The sequence below is a fragment of the Oryctolagus cuniculus genome, chromosome 1, assembly GCF_051225735.1.
Source record: "Oryctolagus cuniculus isolate XC-2025 breed Fujian yellow rabbit chromosome 1, ASM5122573v1, whole genome shotgun sequence".
Taxonomy (NCBI): domain Eukaryota; kingdom Metazoa; phylum Chordata; class Mammalia; order Lagomorpha; family Leporidae; genus Oryctolagus; species Oryctolagus cuniculus.
This window is the reverse complement of record NC_142867.1, coordinates 62,087,077-62,110,141: the sequence shown is the minus strand read 5'-3', so window position 1 is coordinate 62,110,141 and position 23,065 is coordinate 62,087,077. Positions and strand designations below refer to the sequence as shown.

At 38.9% G+C, this 23,065-nt stretch overlaps 3 protein-coding genes across 3 annotated transcripts; 1 reads left to right on the top strand and 2 right to left on the bottom strand.

Annotated features, from left to right (window-relative positions):
* Nucleotides 1-982: 982 nt before the first annotated feature.
* OR51A7 (olfactory receptor family 51 subfamily A member 7) lies at nucleotides 983-1,921 on the top strand. Its single transcript, NM_001171434.1, has one exon. It carries the CDS (start codon nucleotides 983-985, stop codon nucleotides 1,919-1,921), a length of 939 nt encoding a protein of 312 aa, NP_001164905.1.
* Nucleotides 1,922-9,879: 7,958 nt separating this feature from the next.
* Nucleotides 9,880-10,821, bottom strand: OR51G2 (olfactory receptor family 51 subfamily G member 2). The gene has a single exon (NM_001171435.1). The coding sequence runs from the start codon at nucleotides 10,819-10,821 to the stop codon at nucleotides 9,880-9,882; it is 942 nt and encodes a 313-aa protein (NP_001164906.1).
* A 10,313-nt stretch (nucleotides 10,822-21,134) lies between these two features.
* On the bottom strand, nucleotides 21,135-22,082 carry OR51G1 (olfactory receptor family 51 subfamily G member 1). The gene has a single exon (NM_001171436.1). It carries the CDS (start codon nucleotides 22,080-22,082, stop codon nucleotides 21,135-21,137), a length of 948 nt encoding a protein of 315 aa, NP_001164907.1.
* Between the last annotated feature and the right edge of the window lie 983 nt (nucleotides 22,083-23,065).

Below are 23,065 nucleotides of genomic sequence, written 5' to 3'. Positions count from 1 at the left end.
TACGCTGGCAAACAAATGAAAACATTATTGTCCATAACAAAAAAAGAAATTTCTTGTTTGGCCAGTCTAGGACTTGATGTCTGAGAGGGATGACTGTGGAATTTTTTTTAGGTAATTAGTAGTGGCTAGTATTTACTATCTTCATTGTGTTAGAGACTGTATCATGCTGGCTCAAGTCTGTGTAGGTACTGTTATTTTCTATAACATATAACAGAAGAGGAATTATCTGCATCGTGGAATAAATAGCTCTTACAGATTCACATAAAGTAAGTTACCAGCCTGACGTTTATGCACAGACATTTGTGCAGTAGCCTGAGGGAAGGTTTCTTACCTTAAAGAATCAAAATTCTCATCAGTCTGGGCAATGTTTGCTGGAAACTATTATGCAGTCAGAATTAATATTTGCAGATAGTTGTTTGTGATTTAATCGACCTAAATCTCTATTTAGTACTACATAATTATCTATAACATCAAATTTACTATGTTAGTATTCGTTTTATAGATCTAAAATGAAGAAGAGATTGGTTAAAGAATTTAAAGTCAAAGAAATGGCAAATGTGTTTCAACACAAATCTTGTGTTCATTTTAATACATTTATTAATATAATACATATATTTATTTATACAATATATATGTATATACCTCATGAAATTTAATATACTATTTATCTATTTACTTTTAAATTTATTATTTATAAAATATTTTAAGTGATTTCCTATTATTTTATTAGACTGTATTTCAAACTTCTACTAAGTTCAGGGATCTTATAAAGCTGATACTACTAAATATTGTATGGGAAAAGCAGTGGAAAAGATTCTGAGTGTTGTATTAGTGATTCAATCAACATAGCCCTACTTTGATGTATTCTGTATATTTGATAGAGAATATTGGAAAAGTAGTAAACAGTTTTATTCAAACATGTAACTTTTTTCTTGTTTGTTTGATTTCAGATCTAGTTGAAGAACTTTTGTTCATATTCATCATGTCTGTTTTTAATGACTCTGAGGTCAAATTTTTTCTTCTGATTGGGCTTCCAGGGCTGGAACATGCCCACATTTGGATCTCTATTCCCATTTGCCTCATGTACCTGGTTGCTATCATAGGCAACTCTACTATCCTCTTCATCATAAAGACAGAACCCTCACTTCATGAACCTATGTATTATTTCCTTGCCATGTTGGCTGTCTCTGATATGGGGCTGTCCCTCTCCTCCCTTCCTACAATGTTGAGGATATTCTTGTTCAGTGCCATGGAAATTTCACCTAATGCCTGCTTCGCCCAAGAATTTTTCATCCATGGATTCACAGTCATGGAATCTTCAGTACTTCTAATTATGTCTTTGGACCAGTTTCTTGCTATTCACAATCCACTAAGGTATAGTTCTATCCTCACTAGCAAAACAGTTGCTAAAGTGGGACTAATCTTAGCCATTAGGAGCATTATTTTAGTGCTTCCATTCCCTTTCACCTTAAGAAGATTAAAATATTGTCAAAAGAATATCCTTTCTCACTCCTACTGTCTTCACCAGGATACTATGAAGTTGGCCTGCTCTGATAATAGGATCAACTTCATCTATGGCTTCTTTGTTGCTCTCTGTACCATGCTGGACTTCATGTTGATTGCTCTGTCTTATGTGATGATCTTGAGGACTGTTCTCAGCATTGCATCTCTGGCAGAGAGGTTAAAGGCCCTCAATACCTGTGTCTCCCATATCTGTGCTGTGCTTGTCTTCTATGTGCCCATCATTCTTCTGGCTGCTATGCATCGCTTTGCAAAACACAAAAGCCCCCTTGTTGTAATCCTCATTGCAGATATGTTCTTATTGCTGCCACCCTTGATGAACCCCATTGTGTACTGTGTAAAGACTCGACAAATACGGGAGAAGGTCCTGGGGAAGCTGCTTCACAAGTGTGGGAGATAAGAACTTGAATATGTAGATAATGAATGACAAATCAGTATTTATTAGCAACTACTATGTGTTCAGTGCCCTGCAGTCATCATCTAGCAGGGACAGAGCAGGGAGAGTGAAAAGCTATACAGTAAATAATGTGTAATAAAATTGGGAATGCAATTTAAACAGGAAAAATAAATAATCAGAATCTATATGATGTGATTCATAGAGGTTTAGTTAACTTTTAAAGAAGTTGAAACAAAATACTTCTGTGATGGAGCAGTTTGGTTTTAGCCATCAAAGAATGGATTCACTGTAGGAAGATTAAGATTATGACTCAATTAGGATTCATTTAACAACATATATAATATATAATCTCTATACTGTCTAGGTAAGTTAAAATAGCAGAGTATTTAGTAGCTATGGAGGACGTTAGTCTGGTTGAATAGAGAATGTAATTTGGCAAATAGTGAGTGATAATATTGGAAAAAATGGATGGGGAACTGCCTTTTGTAATGTCTAGAAAAGCTTTGAAAAGTCTAAATTTAGGAGGTATTGGAAAGCCAGTTTAGTCTTACCCAACATGATAAACCTAATTTTAAGAACAGCATGTCTGAAATCCTGGGCAAGATGGATTGAATTTGAGTTAAAGAAGGGAGATCAACAGGAGACAGTGCAGCAATCCTACTGTGAAGTGGTGACTCTGGGAATGGGCAGAGAGTAAATGTAATGTTCGTGTTATTTCTGTTGTTGTAGAACAAGCATGCAACATATAGGAACGTCTCAAATTCCACCAAATGACTAATAATTAATTTCTGACTCTATGATTTTACTTGTTAGTCTTTTCTATGATGTAGTCTTTCTCCATGCCCTTTCAGTTCTTCACCATCTCTGTTTTTTTTTTAATTGGCTTCCTAAAGTGTACTGAACAGTATACCAACATATTTTCGCTAAAATTTATATTTTAAACATTTTCTCACATATAGAAGAAATATGTGAAGGAAAAACCAAGATTGCATAGACAATTGAAAATTCAGATGGGAAGAGGACAAGGAGTTAAGATCGACATGACAGTTTCTTTGGGGTATTGAACAGAACAGAACTTTTCAAAGGGTTTGGAGGTTTGAAAGGTGGATTCAAATTTTGTCTTGGTGATTTGGCACAGGCACAAGTGACTGAATACTCAAAATCAGACATCCTGTAGAGAATTGGAAAGAGGAGTCTGGTAGACTATCTGTCATGACTAGGGAAGTCATGTCTTTTTCAAGATGAGAATACTTAGATGTACATATGCAAATAAATATATATTTTAAAAGTTTTTGGTCGTCAAGCTGAAGATCCTCCCTTAGTACAGCATTTATAATTTGCTTTATTGTCTAGTAATTCCTACTGCTGCTGTGTTAGTTTAGATTTAAGACTTCCTCTGATTCTCTAATTCTCCAGTCATGTCTTACATTTAGACTAGATGTTTCTTTAGGAACTTAAGCATGCTTAAAATTCTCCAATTGCTGTCTAAAAACTTCCAAGATAATGGCAAGGCAAAGAGGCTTTGAATTGGTCAATACTTATTTTTCTCCATTTCTTTATCTGTCAATGTTCTCTGTCTTGCTCATCAGTAGTGTAACAAGAATACATGGTGTAACCAACACCTAATCCCTTACTTATGATGTGTTTTCTGCCAGGAATATTGTTTTAGTGTTCTTTTTATTAATATGAAGGGAATAGATTTCATTTAGCTCACAGATACAAATCTATGAATATGATAATTTCCTGCTTCCCTCCTTCCTTCCTTCTTTTTTCTTTTTTTAAAACAGCATACATTTAAATTTACTTTATGATCACAGACTTAATGTTCCACCAAAGAGTTCAACAAGTGAAAAACAGAAAGATCACTGTTCAGCAAAAATACAGACGCAGGTTATAAACGATAGTCAAAAACACGTTGCTTATTTATTTGAAAGACAGAGAGACATACAGAAACAGACAGAGAAAGATCTATCTGGTGGCTCATTTTCCAAATGCTCATAACTGCCTGGGGTATTTGGCTGAAGCCAGGAACCTAAAACTGAGTCCAGGTCTCCCGCATGGAAGGTAGAGACTCAAGTGCTTGAACCATCACTGCCACCTCCCAGGGTATGCATTAGCAGGTGATTGGAATTGAGAGCAGAGCTGGGACTCAGACAGAGCCACTCCAATGTGAGATATGGTCTTAACAAATGGCATTGTAACTACTACACCAAATTCCCACTCTTAGGCCTGAGTTTTTTTTTTTGTTTGTTTGTTTGTTTGTTTTTGTTTTTGTTTTTGACAGGCAGAGTGGACAGTGAGAGAGAGAGGCAGAGAGAAAGGTCTTCCTTTGCCGTTGGTTCACCCTCCAATGGCTGCCGCAGCCAGTGCGCTGCGGCTGGCGCACTGCGCTGATCTGAAGGCAGGAGCCAGCTGCTTCTCCTGGTCTCCCATGCAGGTGCAGGGCCCAAGCACTTGGGCCATCCTCCACTGCACTCCCGGGCCACAGCAGAGAGCTGGCCTGAAAGAGGGGCAACCGGGACAGAATCTGGCGCCCCGACCGGGACTGGAACCTGGTGTGCCGGCGCCGCTAGGCGGAGGATTAGCCTAGTGAGCCGCGGCGCCGGCCCAATAATTAAGGTTTTGACTTCAAAAGTATGAGGCCGAGAGAGGGAGAGAGACCATCCACTAGTTCTTTCCCCAAATGGCTGCAATAGCTGGAGCTGAACCGATCCGAAGCCAGGAGCCAGGAGCTTCTTCTGGGTCTCCCACACGGGTGCAGGTTCCCAAGGACTTAGGCAGTCTTCTACTGTTTTCCCAGGCCATAGCAGAGAGTTGGATCCGAAGTGGAGCAGCCAGGACATGAACCGGTGCCCATATGGGATGCTGGTGCTGCGGGCCGCGGTTTAACCTGCTGTGCCATAGCGCTGGCCCCCTCAATAGATTTTTTTAGAATTATTTATTTATCTTAGAGGCAGAGGGGCACATGGAGAGAGAGAAAGAAGAGAGAGTGAGCGAGTGCCCATCAGCTAGTAATTCTTTCAATGCCCACAAGCCACTGGGTTGGGTTGAAGTCAGGAGTTGGGAACTCAGTTAAGATCTGCCATGTGTGTGACAGGGACTCAATAGCTTCAGCCATCACTACTGCCTCCCAGAATTTGTACCAGCAAGAGGCTGGCGTCAGGAGCTAAAGCCTTGCATGCAGCTCAGGTACTCTGTAATGGCATGTGTACATGCTTACTGGCATTTCAGTTACTGGACCAAATGCCTGCCACTGCCCTTCATCAGTGGATTTGTTGCCTTCTGCGGAGTCTAGTCTCCTGCTACTATTTATATTCCCTTTGTTATTATTATCTAAGATTTATTTCAATATTATAAATTTGCACTATTTTCCATCCATCCATCCACACATTTTTTCACTGCAGTAGAGAGAAATATGTAATATAAAAATGTCTGAATACACAGGCAAAATCAGAAAAGTATGGCTCCTATAAAATAGGTATTTTTCCCAGTAATGATGAATGAAAGGTCGTCCAGATTAAAATGATAAAGTAGATTTTCAATGAAAAATAACATTAGAAAGAATCAGAGAGAACCACAAAGAACAGAATGATATTTTGGTAACCTAGATAAGGCACAATGGTATCTGGAACTATTGTAGAGTAACAGAGAGATGGATTTGAGAGAATTTTATTAAATGAAATCAGTCTTACTTACTAATGAATGCAGTCAGTGATGAATAGCCAGCACCATTCACTTGAGGTAGAAAAGTAGTAAGCTTGGTCTTAATTTCACTGGATTAGGGTATGTCACAGTTTTGTTTAAATATTTCTGTATTTATTTTTCTATGTCTGTAAGTTCCTATGACCAAATCTTTAGCATGTCCAGAAAAGAAACACACAAGAACACGTTTGCATAAAATAATATCATAGAAGGTACACATTAATTATGTATCATAAGAGACAAATGATGAAGGAATACACATGGTTATTGTTGGTGGCTTAAAATTAGTGTTTAATAATAATGGGATATATACATGAATTTCTGGAGAAAATTCTCAATAAGCTAAAAAATTGCACTTATTAATGGGGTGTTTTTACAGTAACCTAAGCTCTTCTCTTCCCTCATTATTTGTATGTTAATAAAAGTGACATCTACTGCAGAAGTCTTAAAATATTTTGGCCTTAGGATTCCTTGTAACTCTTGCAAATTACTGAAAACATCACATATCTTTAATTATAGCCAGTATAGACATTGATATTTATCATATTAAAAGCTAAAACCAATTAGCATTAAGTATATATATTTAGTTTTTTATTCTAATTTTAATTATTTTTGATAGATTTCAATATGGTTTGTAGATATAATTCTAAGAACAATGATATTCCCTTTCTTTCTCCCTCCCACTCTCCCCTTCTCTTCTTTCCACACTTCTTCCTTTTCTCTTTCTTACATTAAGTATATATTAATCAATCAATTAATTAAACTAGTAAGAAATACATTATGTATTAGCCTAAGCAGAACATTTTTGAAAAATAAAATGATGAAAAACTAAAATAACTTAATGAGAAGAGTGGTATTGTTTAAAATTTTTGGAAATCTTCATAATTTCTGGCTTAATAGAAAATAGTTGGATACCTGTATCTGCTGTGCTTAATCTTTTGAGTTATTACATGTCCTATGGCCCTTGTAAAATCCCATCATATGCTTGTGAAATAACATGAATGATTCTTTTTTTAAAGAGCACAAAGCCAAATACTATTACGAAAATAATTATGACCTCAGGAACTCTCAGAAGTGTCTCAGAAACCACCCAGAGGTCCCATAAAACATTTTAAAAATCATTAATTAATTTATTTTTAAAAGATTTATTTATTTTTATTTGAAAGTCAGAGTTACATGGAGAGAGAAGAGGCAGAGAGAGAGAGAGAGGGGTCTTCCATCCGATGGTTCACTCCCCAATTGGCTGCAATGGCCGGAGCTATGGCGATCTGAAGCCAGGAGCCAGGAGCTTCTTCCTGGTCTCCCACCCGGGTGCAGGGACCCAAGGAGTTGGGACATCTTCTACTGCTTTCCCAGGCCATAGCAGAGAGATGGATCGGAAGTGGAGCAGCCAGGATTAGAACTGGCACTCATATGGGATGCCGGCGCTTCAGGCCAGGTGTTAACCCGCTGTGCCACAGCGCCAGCCCCATGAGAATCATTAATTTATTAAAGTATAAGATAGAAATGACAAAAAGTCAATCATAATAGATTTCAATATGAATAATCATAAAATACATGTTCTCTTCCCTAAAAATAATTTTCATGCCAGGAGATAGAAGAGTATGTCAATGATAGAGTAATGATCTTTTTTTATGACATGTCTGGTTAAGAGAGCTGATGTTTGGGGCTGAAGCTCTAATTGGTGATTTCCAACCATGGTACATATTTGAATCATAGAAACTTGAGAGTGTGTTCATGACTTCAGGTAAGATCTGAATACATGTGATGCCATGAGCATTTGGTGTAGCGGTTAGGATGTCACTAGGGATACTTGTATCCCATATTGTGGTGCTTGGATTCAAGTTTGGCTTTGCTTCCTATTCCAGCTTCCTACTAATGCTTACTCTGGGAGGCAATAGGTAACAGCTCAAGTACTAGTGTCCCTGCCACCTCATGGGAGACTCATGTCAAGTTCTGGGTTCCTAGTTTTAGCCTGCCCAGCCCTGACTGTTGTAGGCATTTGTGCAGTGAACCAGTAGCTGAATGATCTTTCTCTGCCTCTGTCTCTCTGCCTTTCAAATAAGATAAAAATGGACATAAAACTTGTATAAAATACCAATTCTACATCTTTCCTTAAATCTACCTGTCATCATCCAAAGTCAGATTTCTAGGAATATCCTGTTTCTATGATTAGCACAGAGTTGGTCCTCTTATATAAAGCCATACTAAAAGTGAACCATAATGAAGAAGGAGATGGGAGAGGGAATGAGAGGTGGGATGGGAGGTAGGATGGGAGCTGGGTGGGGTATGGGGGAAAGAACCATTATATTACTAAAATTGTATCTATTTAAAAATGCATTCATTAGATAAAAATGAAAAAAATGAAAAATAATCCAGTGAAAACACCCTATTAGCTTTACCTTCTAAATCTCTTCCTAATTTGTTCTCTTCACTCCATCTCCATTGCTGCTACCTCAAGTCTCACAAATTTACAGTTATCTTTCACTGGAACTATGTAGTGTCATCTATAGTCTTGTTCTTTCTGAGCTTCCTGGCATGCAACTCCATCTAGGTCTCCTACATGGGTTGCAGAGTCCCACGTACTTGAGCTACTTTCCTCTTCCTTCCCAAGGCGTTAGAATGAAGCTGTATAAGAAGCAGAGTAGCCAGGACTCGAATCAGTATTCCAATATGGGTTGCTAGCTTTGCAAGCAGAGGCTTAATCCACAATACCAGCCCCTCCTAGTGATTTATAATCCATCAGTTAATGTGGCTGCTTGCTTATTTTGCTCCAGCCACACTGGTCCTCTTGCTGTTCCTGGAACACTCATGTTATCATTACCTCAGGGTCTTTGCACCTGTTCCAACTTTCTGAAATGATATTCTCTTATTTTTTTCATATATAACTTGACTGTGTCCTCAGCATTTTACTCAAAATCTCTCTGTATGATAAAGGAGGATTTTCTTATCTCATCCATTCCACCACCCTCAATCCCTCACTCAACTTTGAAAGTCTGAAATAGTTAATCATTTGCTTTTCTATTGTCTGTCTCTTCCTCAGACAAGTAATTCATGAGCAGGTCCTTTGTTATCCTTCTGCACATTATATCCTTAGAATGCTTAACTAACTGTGCCAGAAAAGAGTAAACAATCAACGCCCATTTTTTCCCAGCTAACATGTGCTTTTTCTTTAAGCCTCTGAAGGCAGCCTCTGTGGAAATGCTCCCAGGCCTCCTCCTGCTCAGGGCTGTCCCTCAGCTCCCTCATACATTTATCACATTTTCTCTATGATACATCTGGCTCTGCTGCTATGCACTTTATTTTAGAACTGAAAAGAACAAGGTTTATTGTGAGTCTCCCAGAAATGCTAAAAGGTACGTTAGAAACTTCCATATATACTATATATAATTATGTACACAATATTATGAGATGGACATTGTTAGACCCCTTTCAAATGGAAAATTGAGTTCAAATAAGTAGAATAATTTGCCCATATTACAGAGTTAAAATGGTTAATATACTTTCTTGTATATCAAAATAACTCTTCAATTCATTGCAGGGGATGGAACATATGAGCACATAGTACTATAGAGACTCACTGTGTGTTGTTTGTATGCCTCAGAGTGCTCAGTGGTTTTTCTCAAGTTCTGTGTGCCCATGGGCAGATGCACAGAGATAAGCCACCCATGACCCTGACATGCACATTCTACTTTACTCTGCATGTATAGCTCATTTTCAACCTCCCACGTGAAGACACCAAGGTTCACATATAAACATCATTACAGAAACAGTTTTCTTATGACAGACAGGGTGAGGCACTATTGGTGGGGTTAGGGGCATGACAAAAATTAAATATCATGAGAGTGAGAGAGCGATAATACCTTTTATGGCCTACTCTTGAAAATCTCACAAGGTCATTTAACAAGGTTCAATTCATTGAGGCAGTTACAAAGTCCTACCCAGTTACTTACAAGGGCAGAATAAATAGACCTAATACCTTGATGAAGAGTGACAAGTTTCTAGAAGAGAATGTGGGGTTAGAACATTTTTGTGGCCAATTTTGGAAACTGTAATCATCCTATATTAAATTCTCCACACTTGCACTCTTGATCTTCTGCCTCCAGTGTCATAGTTTGTGAGGGCTGTGACATATTGTTCAGTCCCACGTATATTTCCTGAGTGAATGATGTCTTTTCAATTGCATGCACAGGTATACCATAAAGAACGCAGGAATAAGGATACATTTAAGGAGATAGTGTCTCCAAGTCTAGACCTAGTTAGCAACAAAAGGCATGGGTCACCCGGTCTCGGATCTGTTTGGTCTTCACACTGTAGACAATGGGATTCATCAGGGGAGGGCATAGAAGGTACACAAAACCCATGATCACCTGGACCAGATGGGGTGCCTGCTTCCCAAAGCGGTGGATGACAGACAAACCAATCATGGGGATGTAGAAGAGGAGAACAGCACAGATGTGGGAAACACACGTGTTAAGAGCTTTGAGTCTCTCGGCCCTGGAGGCAATGGAGAGCACAGTGCGCAGGATCATGGCGTAAGAGAAGAGAATGAGCAGTGAGTCCACACCCACCGTGGAAACAATGACAAACATGCCATAGATGCTATTTGCCTTGATGTCTCCACAGGCCAATTTCATTACTTCTTGGTGGAGACAATAGGAGTGTGAAAGGACAGGGGAGCCACAGTAGGGGAATCTTTTGAGCATGAAAGGCAAGGGGAAAATGAGTGCCACACTACGGCCCAGGGAAGCCAGGCCAATCCTGCCAATAACCGTGTTGGTGAGGATGGAAGCATAGTGCAAGGGGCGGCAAATGGCCACAAAGCGATCAAAGGCCATGGACAGCAGCACGGAGGACTCCAAGAAGGACAAGCAGTGAATGAAGAAGAGCTGGGCAAAACAGGCGTCATGACCGATATCTCGTGCCCCAACCCAAAAGATGCCCAGCACCGTAGGGATGGTGCAGAGGGACAGACCCAGATCTGTGAGAGCCAGCATGGATAGGAAGAGGTACATGGGCTCATGAAGCGAGGGCTCTGTTTTGATGATAAAAAGAATGGTGCAGTTTCCCAGGATGGAAACTAGGTACAGGAAGCACAGAGGGATGGAGATCCAGATGTGCGTGTGCTCCAGCCCAGGAATGCCAGTCAGCAGAAAGGTAGAGGAAAGGCCGCTGCTGTTTCCCAGGAAGCCCAGGGCCATGGTGTGTGCAGAGAAGTGGGGAGCTGGATTCCCTTCAGAATTCTGGAACAAAGTGAGAAAGCACTGGTTGTACCTGGCAGAAATTCTTTAAAAAGAAGAAAAGAGATTAGAATCAAACAGACCTGGAATTGTACAGCTTCTTCCTTAGTTTATTTCATTCTGGTCCCTGGCTTCCTTGCAAAACCTTTTAAGGGAAATATTTTTTCAGTTTCATGGTCTCAACAAGAAGCAAAGATGTGGAACTGTGAAGTGGCTTGCTGAGGTCATGCAAGAGTTAATCTAATCCTACATGAGCGTTCCACCATTCTCACTCTGCTGGGACCTCTCTCAGTAACATGCACTTAGGAGAGAAGAGCCTGGAATGGGGGAGAGTTTGGGATCTCTCCCTGTGGCATTGAAGGTCAGTAATTACTGTGCCCACCACTGATGGTTGCTGGTCTTATTGGCAAACTGAGTTCTATAGCAGCAAACTTGTACTTCCTTGAATTCTAGCGACTGCTCTTTCTGCTGCTTCCAGCTAATGGGCAGCAGCAACTTTATAATTTCCTTGGCCACGATGTCTACCCCTTATGAATAGACCTCTCATTAAACACTCATCGCAGGCCTCTTTTCTCCCAAGCCCTAGTTAATGCCCCAACTTTCTTCTGTTTTCCCATTCTTTCTCATGTCTTGCTTTTGATGCTATTATTTTATCTTTATCTTTCCTTTCTCTTTTCTATTTATTTTTAACATCACAGGCCACATAAAACTCCTAGCCCTAGGCACAGAGTAACCCTTCACTCACCTTCTCCCTCCAGATAGCTCGTAAATGCTGCTCAGCCCAAGGAGAACTGTGAGGCTATTCCCGACTCCAAGAATATGAAATCAAAGGCACAATATTCCGCCCAATAGTAACTGATATTCCTGGAAGTCTAGAAATCCAAGTGCCATAGGTGGATCTAGGTGGGAGATGTTGAAGCCTCATTAGCCATGGACACATTCTTAATCATAAGGCTGAATCTACCAGAGTCCATTGAACAAAGGGCAATGACACTGATAAGGCTGTTTTCCCACAGAGGAGGCAATAGACTCAGGTGAATTCAATCACTGGGCATAGATCAGGCTCCAGTTAAGGCCTCCTAACTTCTGGAGCAGTGATCTGCCTACTCCCCATTAATAATTCCTCTAGAATGTCAACTCAAAGAAGACGGGGGACTCATTTTGCTTTCCTCTGTAAAGCCAGTGTTCAGAATATGACCTGGTGTCTAGCATGTGTTCTGCATAATTTCCTCCTTCATTTGAGAGTTGAATTGTATTTAGTTTGCTATTAGTAAATTGGTGCATATTTATCTTTTGAAAATATCCAGTAAATAAAGTTATATGTTTGGTAGCATGAGGAAACAAAGCTTACAGAAAATTTTAACATTTCTAAAATCAGAGAAATAGTGCCCAAAATGTAATTTCAACCATGATTTGACTTCTATAAATCCCAGTCTGTTATACTGTTATAACTATTACACTGTTATATACAGAATATACTGTTATATAGCTGTTATACTTTCTTCCCACATAAGTGATAATTCAGTGTCAAAAAGAAGCAGTTAGCTTACTAGGCATTTTTTAGAAGTGCTGACTCTTCAGCTAAGTTAATAAATTAATTTGAAAAATACAGAAATATATAGATAGACATTTTATTTCTCACACCAAATACCAGTGACACTAACAGCCAGTGTCATTAACTCACTGTCCACTTGAGGTCAGGTTGGCTACTGTGTTGTGCTCCTTCTTTTCTGGTGTGGCCATGACTTGTGGTTACCACATTATTCATCACTGTGAATTCAGGAGAGCTGTGGTAAAGGGACTTGGTGAGGGCAAGCAAGCTATGTGCTGGTTCATAATACAGCTCATAAAGCCTAAGACAGAAAACAATTCTGACATGAAGATGAAGTAGGGTCATGACAAAGAAAGAATCAGATTTAGACCTTAGAAATGCCTTGTAAATATTATTACCTTGGTTTGCTATCAAGGAAAGAAGTTTTAGGGAATTTATTAATGTGTCTAAAGTCAGATGGCCAATAGGTACTAGAACTGAAATTCAACATAGATCTCTGGGGCTGCAAAGTTCATATTGAAAATTTGGAAAACTTTAGGTTAACAGATCCAAGCAACTATTTAAATGAGCGGAGTTTAAATGACAAATGGAATCAATAAAATCTGGTTCCCAACTTCTGTTTGCTATAAACTTCGGAGAGACTCTTTTTGGAACTGGAAGTTGTGCTTCATATTTTCATTGGAATAGAGAAGAGTAGGAATCAGAAGGAAAATGATGAAGATAGGTTGGAGGAGGAGACCTGGAAATAAAAAAAAATTGGAGTAATGAAGCAGAGAAAATCTGCCCTGGAAAGATCACTTTGAGCATGTTGGGTGATGAGCTCTTAGTAAGATAACTAACTATTCTAACTGCTTATTATTTAAAGATTATCAGTGTAGCCCTTATAAAGGTTTGGGGAGGAGTCCATTGATCCTGACCAGTAGGAAAGCAGTTGTTCAGAAAATGTGAACATGAGGGGATTTTTTTAACTTAATATTTCATTTACTATCTTTGAGATAACATTTTAATTTACAGTATATCAAAGGCTTAATGCTCCACCAAATAAAAAGACATAGAAAGTAAAGAGACCATAGTTGAACAGAAAAATAGACAAAGGTTACAAATAATAATCAAATAAAAAGATGCTCAACTTCACTCATACAAGTTTTAAAATAAAATAGTCACAAAATCATGAAAACTTTAGTAGCATATGATCCTTAGCAATTTTGTTAACAAAAGCTTGACAAAACACTGGATTAAAGTAAAACTGTCATGAAGGGATTTAAGCCCTGGCCTTTCTGCTTGTAAAACTACTTTTTGAATGTACTTAAGCAAGGTCAATGGCGATTCCAATTCTGTCACTCACACTCTGTGGTCACTCACAGAAATGTTCTTTGATGTCACAGAAAATATTTTCTTCTTAAGGATCAGATTCTTTTCTAGCTATCTCTCTCCTGGCTTATTGGAAGTAACTCCTGCTTCAATTCATCCTCTGCTTAAAGATAAGGAGCATATGCTGAGCCATCAGCGAAGCTCATCTCATGCCTGTACCTCAGTTTTGCCCAGAAAACTTAGTTATCACCCTTGGTCTCATCAATACTCCAACTGTTATTGAAGGGATGGGAAACCCAGGGAGTGAACAGACGTGAGAAAACTGTTTTCTGCTGCCTGAGCTACTGCTAAGAGCAGACCTGGGTTCCCACAAAAGGAATTAGAGTTGATTATATTGGTTACCATCTTCTGCAGGCACCCGCTCTCCTCTCCAATGCTACAGCTCAGGCTGAGCCTTCTGAGATCTCTTAAGGCTTCACAACTCAGCACCTAGTATTTGCCTAGCACATTGACTCATTGCACGCCAAGGTGAGGTCCAGAGACTCTAGACCTTACAACAAAAGGAGGGAAGGCTGAAACTGGCAGTCATGGGAAGGATGGAGAGATTGGGTAGCGGATATTTAAATCCCAAATTTTTATGCAACTGCCTGAGGTACCCATTGAGACAAAGTTGAGGTGTCTTTAGTCAATTCCCTGCCAGGACTGGATCCCTGGATGTTATTACCTCAGACCCTGGGGATAAAGAAAAAAGAGGAGAGAAACAGCTTGGGAGATACTTACATGGAAACCCCATAGGGTACGAGGCACTGGTAGTCATTGCTGAAGGATATGGTGAAAGTTCCGAACAAAAGTAACAACTTCTGAAAGCAAAGTTTCTGTTATTGATAATGCTTGGCATATGATGAAGTACAACTATAGTTTATGCACATACGGAATGAGAATGTGCAGGCTAGATACGGGTACTTAAAAAGTCATGGGAATTATCTTTTTTATTTTGATGCAATAAAATTTTGAAATCTATGTCATAGTTTATTTTGAAATGCATAATGAATGTTTTATTTTTTCCAATTTTTATTTAATAAATATAAATTTCCAAAGTAAAACTTGTGGATTATACCAGCTTTTTTCCCCATAACCTCCCTCCCTCCCACAACCATCCCATCTCTTACTTCTTCTCCCATCCCATTTTTCATCGATTCATTTTCAATTATCTTTATATGCAGAAGATCAACTTCTTTTTTTTTAATTTTTGACAGGCAGAGTGGACAGTGAGAGAGAGAGACAGAGAGACAGGTCTTCCTATTTGCCGTTGGTTCACCCTCCAATGGCCGCCGCGGCCTGAATGCTGCGGCCGGCGCACCGCGCTGATCCGAAGGCAGGAGCCAGGTGCTTCTCCTTGTCTCCCATGTAGGTGCGGGGCCCAAGGACTTGGGCCATCCTCCACTGCACTCCCTGGTCACAGCAGAGAGCTGGCCTGGAAGAGGGGCACCGGGACAGAATCCGGCGCCCCGACGGGGACTAGAACCCAATCTGCCGGCGCCGCTAGGTGGAGGATTAGCCTATTGAGCCGTGGCACTGGCCAAGAAGATCAACTTCTATATACTTATATATAAGTAAAGATTTCAACAGACTGCACCCACACAGACACACAAAGTATAGAGTACTGTTTGGGTAGTAGTTTTACCATAGTAAAACATAGTACACGCATAGTACACGCATAGTACAACACATTAAGGACAGAGATCCTACATGGGGAGTAGGTGCATATTGATTCCTGTTATTGATTTAGCAATTGACACTCTTATTTATGATGTCAGTAATCACCGAAGGCTCTTGTCATGAGCTGCCAAAACCATGGAAGCTTCTTGAGTTCACCAACTCCACTCTTATTTAGAAAAGGCCATATTCAAAGTGGAAGTTCTCTCCTCCCTTCAGAGAAAGGTACCTCCTTCTTTGATGGCCCATTCTTTCTGCTGGGCTCTCACTCACAGAGATCTTTCATTTAGGTCATTTTTTTTTTTTTTTTTTTTTGCCAGAGTGTCTTGGCTTTCCATGCCTGCAAAAATCTCAGGTGCTTTTTAGCCAGATTTGAATGCCTTAAGGGCTGATTCTGAGGCCAGAGTGCTATTTAGGACATCTGCCATTCTATGAGTCTGCTGTGTATCCTGCTTCCCATGTTGGATTGTTCTCTCCTTTTTAATTCTTTCAGTTAGTATTAGCAAACAATTGTTTATGTGATATGTGTTTTGTTTATGTGATCCCTTTGACATGTAATCCTATCATTATGATCAATTATGAACTGAAACTGATCACTTTGACTAGTAAGATGGCATTGGTACATGCCACCTTGATGTGGTTGAATTGGAATCCCCCGGCATGTTTCTAGCTCTACCATTAGGGGTAAGTCCGAGTGAGCATGTTCCAAACTGTGCATCTCCCTCTCTTATTCCCACTCTTATATTTAACAGGGATCACTTTTCAGTTAAATTTAAACACCAAAGAATAATTGTGTGTTAATTAAAGAGTTCAACCAATGGTATTAAGTAGAACAAAAAAAATTCACAATAGCTAAGACATGGAATCAACCTAAATGCCCATCAACAGAAGACTGGATAAAAAAATTATGGGATATGTACTCTATAGAATACTATATAGCAGTAAAAAAAAAAGTGAAATCCAGTCATTTGGAATCTGGAAAACATGCTGAGTGAAATAAGCCAGTTCCAAAGGGACAAATAGATGCTCTCCGTGATCTGTGACAACTAACTGAGCACCTAAAAGGAAACCTGTTGAAGTGAAATGGACACTATTAGAAACACTGACTTGTTCTGCCCTTGTCCTGACTGTCGAGGAACAACTTACTATTTTATTTCTTTTAGTATTGTTTTGTTCTACTTAATGCCATAGTTTTTTTTTTTCATTTTATACTTATGCATGGACTCTTTCAAGTATCCTCATATGTAAAACTAAAAAAGGCTTTTTGATTAAGCTTTTTTCCCATCATCAATTGAAAGAAGGCAGTCAGTCCACGTTTAGAAATGCCGTCATGGTGTTGATGCTTGTTCTTAGTGCCTCCAGTTACCCAGTGTGCTCTATCCTCTACCTATGTGCCTGCAGTCCATCTCCTCTTCCTTCTCTGATCTACCCAGGATGCAGCCTTTTGTTTTTATATATCAAAAGAACTAACAGGAGAAACTAATCTATTTTTATACCTGTGTAAGTGATTTGAAGCCTGGAAAGGACAACTAAAACTGAGAAGGAGTTTTTACATGTTAACATAGGGATATAAAGAGCTAATCACCCACTCTTAGATTCCGTGAAAACTGATTGAGAAGACACTTTAGAGAGAGGAATGGAAGGCCGTTTCTCTGTACTTATTATCCACATACCTTGGATCTAGCCTACGGGATCTCTCTTGGGATTATAAAGGAATAAATATTAAGGAATGTTCCAGGATCTCCAAACAAATCACTAGCGGTCATTCTAATTCATTGACCAGGCTGCTTCCTTTGGAGTGTTGCAGGCTTCCTCCTGTTGCCACCTTCAAGTAACTTTTGATCAAGCATATTGCATGTTATTTAAGTATTATGAAGCAATGCTTTTCAAATCACAGTCCTCAGATGATGTGGATCAAGATCTGTTGTGATGCATAATAAAGTGCAAATTTATAGGTCTCATCTTTACCAGGCAGAATCAGAAAGTTTGACATTTGTTTCAACTACAAAAGTTTAGGGATTTTCAGACATTTTTTCTTTATGATTTGTTTTCAACTTAGATTCTAGAACATTCTATCATCTCCATAGTTAAATGGACATTTTCACTTTTAGTCTGGAATTTGTTCCCAAACATAGTTACCTATTATGTTAGTTTGCTAGGTTTGCCCTATAAAACTGCGGACTGGATAGCTTAACAACAGAAATTTTTCTTTCACTGTTCTGGAGACCAGCAAAATCTGATTAAGATATTGACAAGTTAATTTCTCCTGAGGCCTCTCGGTTTATAGATGATCATCTTCAGTATGTCTTTCCATGGCCTTTCCTCTGTAGTGTACACTTTTGGTTTCTTTTTAAGGCCAAGATTCCTCTTTCGATAAAGACAACAGTTCTATTAGATTGGGATCCACCATTTTGGTGTCATTTTAACTCAGTAGCCTCTTTAACAATCTTCTTTCCAAATATATTTGTATCTTGAGGTCCTGGGAATTGAGCCATTACCATAATCAACATATGAATTTTTGGCAGAAACAATTCATTCCATTAAACTTTCTGCCAATTATTTATTTGTCTATTTAGCTAATATTTCATAATAAATGTAATGTATTGCAGATAATAAAATGAAGAATTTAATTCTTTACTCCCTACTCCAAATAATATATATATATATATATGTATATATATATATATATTCACAGGGTCTGAGGTCAAACTCTGGGAAGAGAGGACTATCATTACTTGATATTACATATGTTTTTAGTAGAAGATAGGTTTGAATGCTGCTGGATAGATAGAGAGAGATAGGAGAAGGGAAGGGAGATAGAAGAGAGGAGAATTTAGGTTGTCTACAATTAATCTTTTAACAGCTTCAAGTAGAAAGAACATAGAGATTGACCCATAATCAGAAAGTATACTACTGTCTGCTTTAAATCTGAGCTGTGACTCTTCTATGAGAAAGATACCCAACATGATCTGATGTGGGGAACAAGAGTTCAGAAAGTTTAAACATCTCATTATCAGTAAGTTCAGGCTTTGAGTTCAGACAGGCCAGCATGTGGTTCTGAGCTCCATTTTTCAGATATGTGATATTGGCTGGAGTAATTTTTTTAGCCTATTGTCTAAAACATTTATGTAAGAATCAAAGAGGAAACAAATCCTTTTATAATGGTAAAATGGTGCTGAATAAAACTAAAATGAAGAAAGTAAAGTTTTATCAAAATGATTGATATTCAATGCTAGACAAATGACCATTTCTAAACATGTGTTAAAAGCACATCTTATAACTAACTTTCAGGCAGAAATGGACACTAAAAAATTGAAAAATGTAAGCCATTTAGAACATGTCAGCATTTATCATTACAAAGACAGTCATGAGAGTCTAGCATTGTGGCTCACAGGGTTAAGCTGCTGCCTACATTGCCAGCATCCCATGTGGGCGCCAGTTCAAGTTTCAGCTACTCCACTTCCAATCCAGCTCTTTGCTAATGCTCCTGGGAAAGCAACGGAAAATGGCCAAGGTACTTGGGCCCCTGCCAGCCATTTGGGAGGCCCAGATTAAGCTTCTGGGTTTGGCCTTACTTAATCCTAGCTGTTGTGGCCATTGGGAGAGTGAACCAGGGACTGGAGAATCTCTGTCTCTCCCTATCTGTAACTCTTTCTTTAAAAAACATAAATATATCTTCATTTAAAAAATTCATGAACCGTATAGTTTGAAGAATAGAAAAGAGATTTTTTTGCTGACAAACACTATTTAGTACAAGAACAGTGAGAAGGTAGGAAACTCAGGTAATCAGTGTAGGCTCCCAGGTGCAGTCATACAAGCCACTAGTATATATGAGATAAGGGTGTAGAAGGTGACAACAAGGAGCGCACCCATACCCAAAGCTGCAACAGTTCCACAGGCTATAAATGTACTTTGTGGCTATACAAGAGCAGGCCAAGTTCATATTATCTTGATGTGAATTGGAATGGGGTAGAGTGCTCAGAATCATCAAAGAAAGAGAAGAAGAGAAGGACCAGTCTCTTACAAAAAACTTAAAAAAAAAAAAAAACATGAAAAATCATCCCACTTATTGGCCTTTGGAAACAGTAAGCATTGAGGTGCATCTCACAGGGTCAGAAATCACTGCCCAGTGGCCCAAGACCATAGCAAGAAGAACTGAAAATTCAAAGCAGGAGGAAAAATAGATGCAGACATGAAGACAACTTCAACAACATCAGATGATTAAACCAGGAGGTTACCAGGATACCAGAAAGGTTAGAATTGCATTATAATGTATATTTATTTGAATATATGCATTTAAAATACTTGAATCATTGTTTAAATATATTGTGTAATTTTGGATGTATTTCTGTCCATAAGTGCCTATGTAAAATTGTTTTAAAGTGGCTATTCTGGTAGTTCTCTTTCTTCCTGTGTTTCTCACAGGGAAAAATTAGGTTCCAAAATTGATTATTTAAAAATATAGCTGACTTTCTCTTATCATCAATAATTCTATTTTCATCCACTTCATGATGAATGTTGTATCTTTGTGCTTCTTTTACAATGACTTCTTGGCATCTGGAGTCAAGACAAAGTAATTTGTAGGGAAAGAAACTACTGAACCTAAACTTTGCTTCCCATGACTCTAGGTAAAATCTTTCAGGAGGACACATCTGCCTATATGAAAGCTACATGAATATATAAAGCATTAAAATTTATTCAATATGCATCTAAACATATGTGATAATGTACAGAAATGAATTCAAACAAAATGACCAACTGGAACATGTATACCAACACAAATAAGCATGGAACACCAAATAAACCTACACAAGAACATCAAAAAACAATAAGAACACAACAACAAAAATGTCTGTGTGTGTGTGTGTGTGCATTATTTGACATGGCTAGATACATAGATGAGAGAAACATCTTGCAAATAAACATCAAATAATGCATGATTTTCTACCACTTTCCCCCCCTAGTATACTTAACAACTAAATCAAGAGATCAAACCCTTCAACTATATCCTAAAGATGTTGGGTGATAATGCTTAACCTCAGTTACTTTTCCTGAAGACTATTCATAAATAATTTTGTATTATTTCAATCTGATACCTTCTCTCAAACTTATCTACTCCTTTATTTAATTTGGGGATATGCATTTGGCAAGCACCTTCATGAAACGTCATTACTTGGTCTGCAGGTATGGGAAATGCAATGTGTTATAAATGAATAAAATGATAATTATAATAAAGCAACACAAATAAATTAAAACATCAGTTAAAAATCAGTTATTGGTGAATCTCTACGCACCAGAAAATTGAAAGATAAAACTAATATATTCTTTTAGATTTCCTCAGGTAATAATAGCTAATAATTATTGAAAATTCTATATCCTAAACATCATTACTATGTTAAAGATTTATACAAGTTATCTCACTTAATTTTCATATCCTTCCTATGAGAAAGGAAGGTATTATAATTGCTTCCATGCTTATTTCTCCAATTGAGAAAACTGAAGAACAGAGATAGGTAACCTTCCCAAAGTCACCCATTTTGCATGTTGAATAGGTAATTACCTTTTGTTTCTCATTGGGAGTATATTGTGTTTTGTTTTTTAGTGGAATCTAATTAAAGAAAAAAGCAACAAGAATCTGTTTACTTTGTGCCCAGACTTTCTTCCTTTCATGTTAACCTAATCCTGAGGAAAACATCTAAAGGGATTTTAGAAACTCAAACTTCTTAATAATACGGAGGCGGATTTGCTTGGTCTTGATGCTGTAGACAATGGGGTTCATGAGGGGTGGTACCAGCAGATATACGTAAGACATGAGGAGGTGTACAATACGGGGCAGATGTTCACCAAAGCGGTGCACGAGAGACAAACCAATCATGGGGATGTAGAAGAGCAGCACAGCACAGATGTGGGAGACACAGGTGTTGAGGGCTCGAAGTCGCTCCTGGCGGGAGGCGATGCTCAGCACGGTGCGGAGGATAAGGGCATACGAGAGGAAGATGAGGAGGGAGTCCACGCCCACAGTGCACGCCACAACGAAGAGCCCATAGATGTGATTCACCATGATGCTAGAGCAGGCCAGCTTCATGATCTCTAGGTGCAAACAATAGGCATGAGCCAGCACATGGGAGCGGCAGTACTGGAAGCGCTTAAGGAGGAAGGGCAAGGGGAGGATGAGGAGGGAGCTTCTAATCACTGAACTCAGTCCCATCTTGACAATACGAGCAGGTGTCAGGATGGTGGAGTAGTGTAGTGGGTTACAGATGGCCACATAGCGGTCAATGGACATGGACAACAGAACTGATGATTCCACTAGAGACAAGGTATGGATGAAGAAGAGCTGAGTAAAGCAGGCAGGGATGCCAATTTCTCTGGCATCAAACCAAAAGATGCCCAGCACAGTGGGCAGAGTGGAAAGGCAAAGGCCCAAGTCTGTGAGGGCAAGCATGGCCAAGAAATAGTACATGGGTTCATGGAGGGTGGCATCAGTACGGATGACATGGAGGATGGTAAGGTTCCCCAAAATAACTGTCAAGTAGATGGAGCAGAAGGGAATAGAGATCCAGCCATGGAGATCTTCCAGACCTTGGAAGCCTGTCAGGAAGAAAGTGGCTTTTTGGAGGCTGCAATTTTGAAGGATGGTCATGGCTTACAATCTTGGATTCACCAACCTGCAATACAGAAGGAGATTCTTACAGAGTGATAACGTGAATTGCTACCTAAAAGTGCCAGTGTCACTGGATCAGGAAGAGTCTGAAGGTGGTGTGAGAGAGAGTTGAAGGGACCTGATTGATGTATTAGCCTTTACCAGAGGATCTAGGAAGGGGGCTTCTGGAGTGGATTAGTAGAGCACATATATACAGCATGAATTAGAATCATGGTGATAAATACACCAGTGTTGCCCTCTCAGAAGTTCAATAAGATCATCTCAGATGGTGCTTTTTTCATGTGTTCTTCCCTGAAAGATTCTTCAATTCAATTACTAAAACATTCAGAATCTATATCAGATATATGGGGAATTGGTACTACCCATCATTTTTATAACTGTCTACTAGGATGAACCATATAATATGAAACTTTGTATGTATTTGTAATTTGCCTGTGGGTTTTATTTCATGCCATGGTATTTGGTCTACAGGGAAGTATTTAATAAATGTATGTTGAACTCCTTGAACTTGCAACTTCTGATCAGAGTAGCAGTTGGTGGTAAAGACACAAATGGTAAAATGCAAATTTGAAACCTGGAACTGAGGGACTGTTATTAGAATATTCGGGAACTTCTGAAAACAATTATAGCAAAGACAGCTTTGAGATTCTGAGAGACACCAGGGGAGACATGTGTTTCCACTTACAGGTTGGCTAAGCCAGGTCTTGATGTGTAGATTTGGATGCAAAAGGGGTATGCATCAGATCTAAAGCACAAGAACAAATAAGGGAACTTTGAAATAGCCAGGAAAAGCCTCTGATCTTTAGCTTAGATTGAAAAGGCTAAATCTGAAGGTACTCAGAGTGAGGTATGCCTCTTGGGTTTGGAGAGATATGACATTTAGATATAGTTCTAATCTTATAACATTATATATTTTAAGATTGTTTTATTTATTTGAAGATCAGAGTTATTGGGGAGAGACA

Coding starts and splice junctions, on each gene's coding strand:
- OR51A7 (NM_001171434.1), top strand. CDS start 983: ATGTCTGTTTTTAATGACTCTGAGGTCAAATTTTTTCTTCTGATTGGG.
- OR51G2 (NM_001171435.1), bottom strand. CDS start 10,821: ATGGCCCTGGGCTTCCTGGGAAACAGCAGCGGCCTTTCCTCTACCTTT.
- OR51G1 (NM_001171436.1), bottom strand. CDS start 22,082: ATGACCATCCTTCAAAATTGCAGCCTCCAAAAAGCCACTTTCTTCCTG.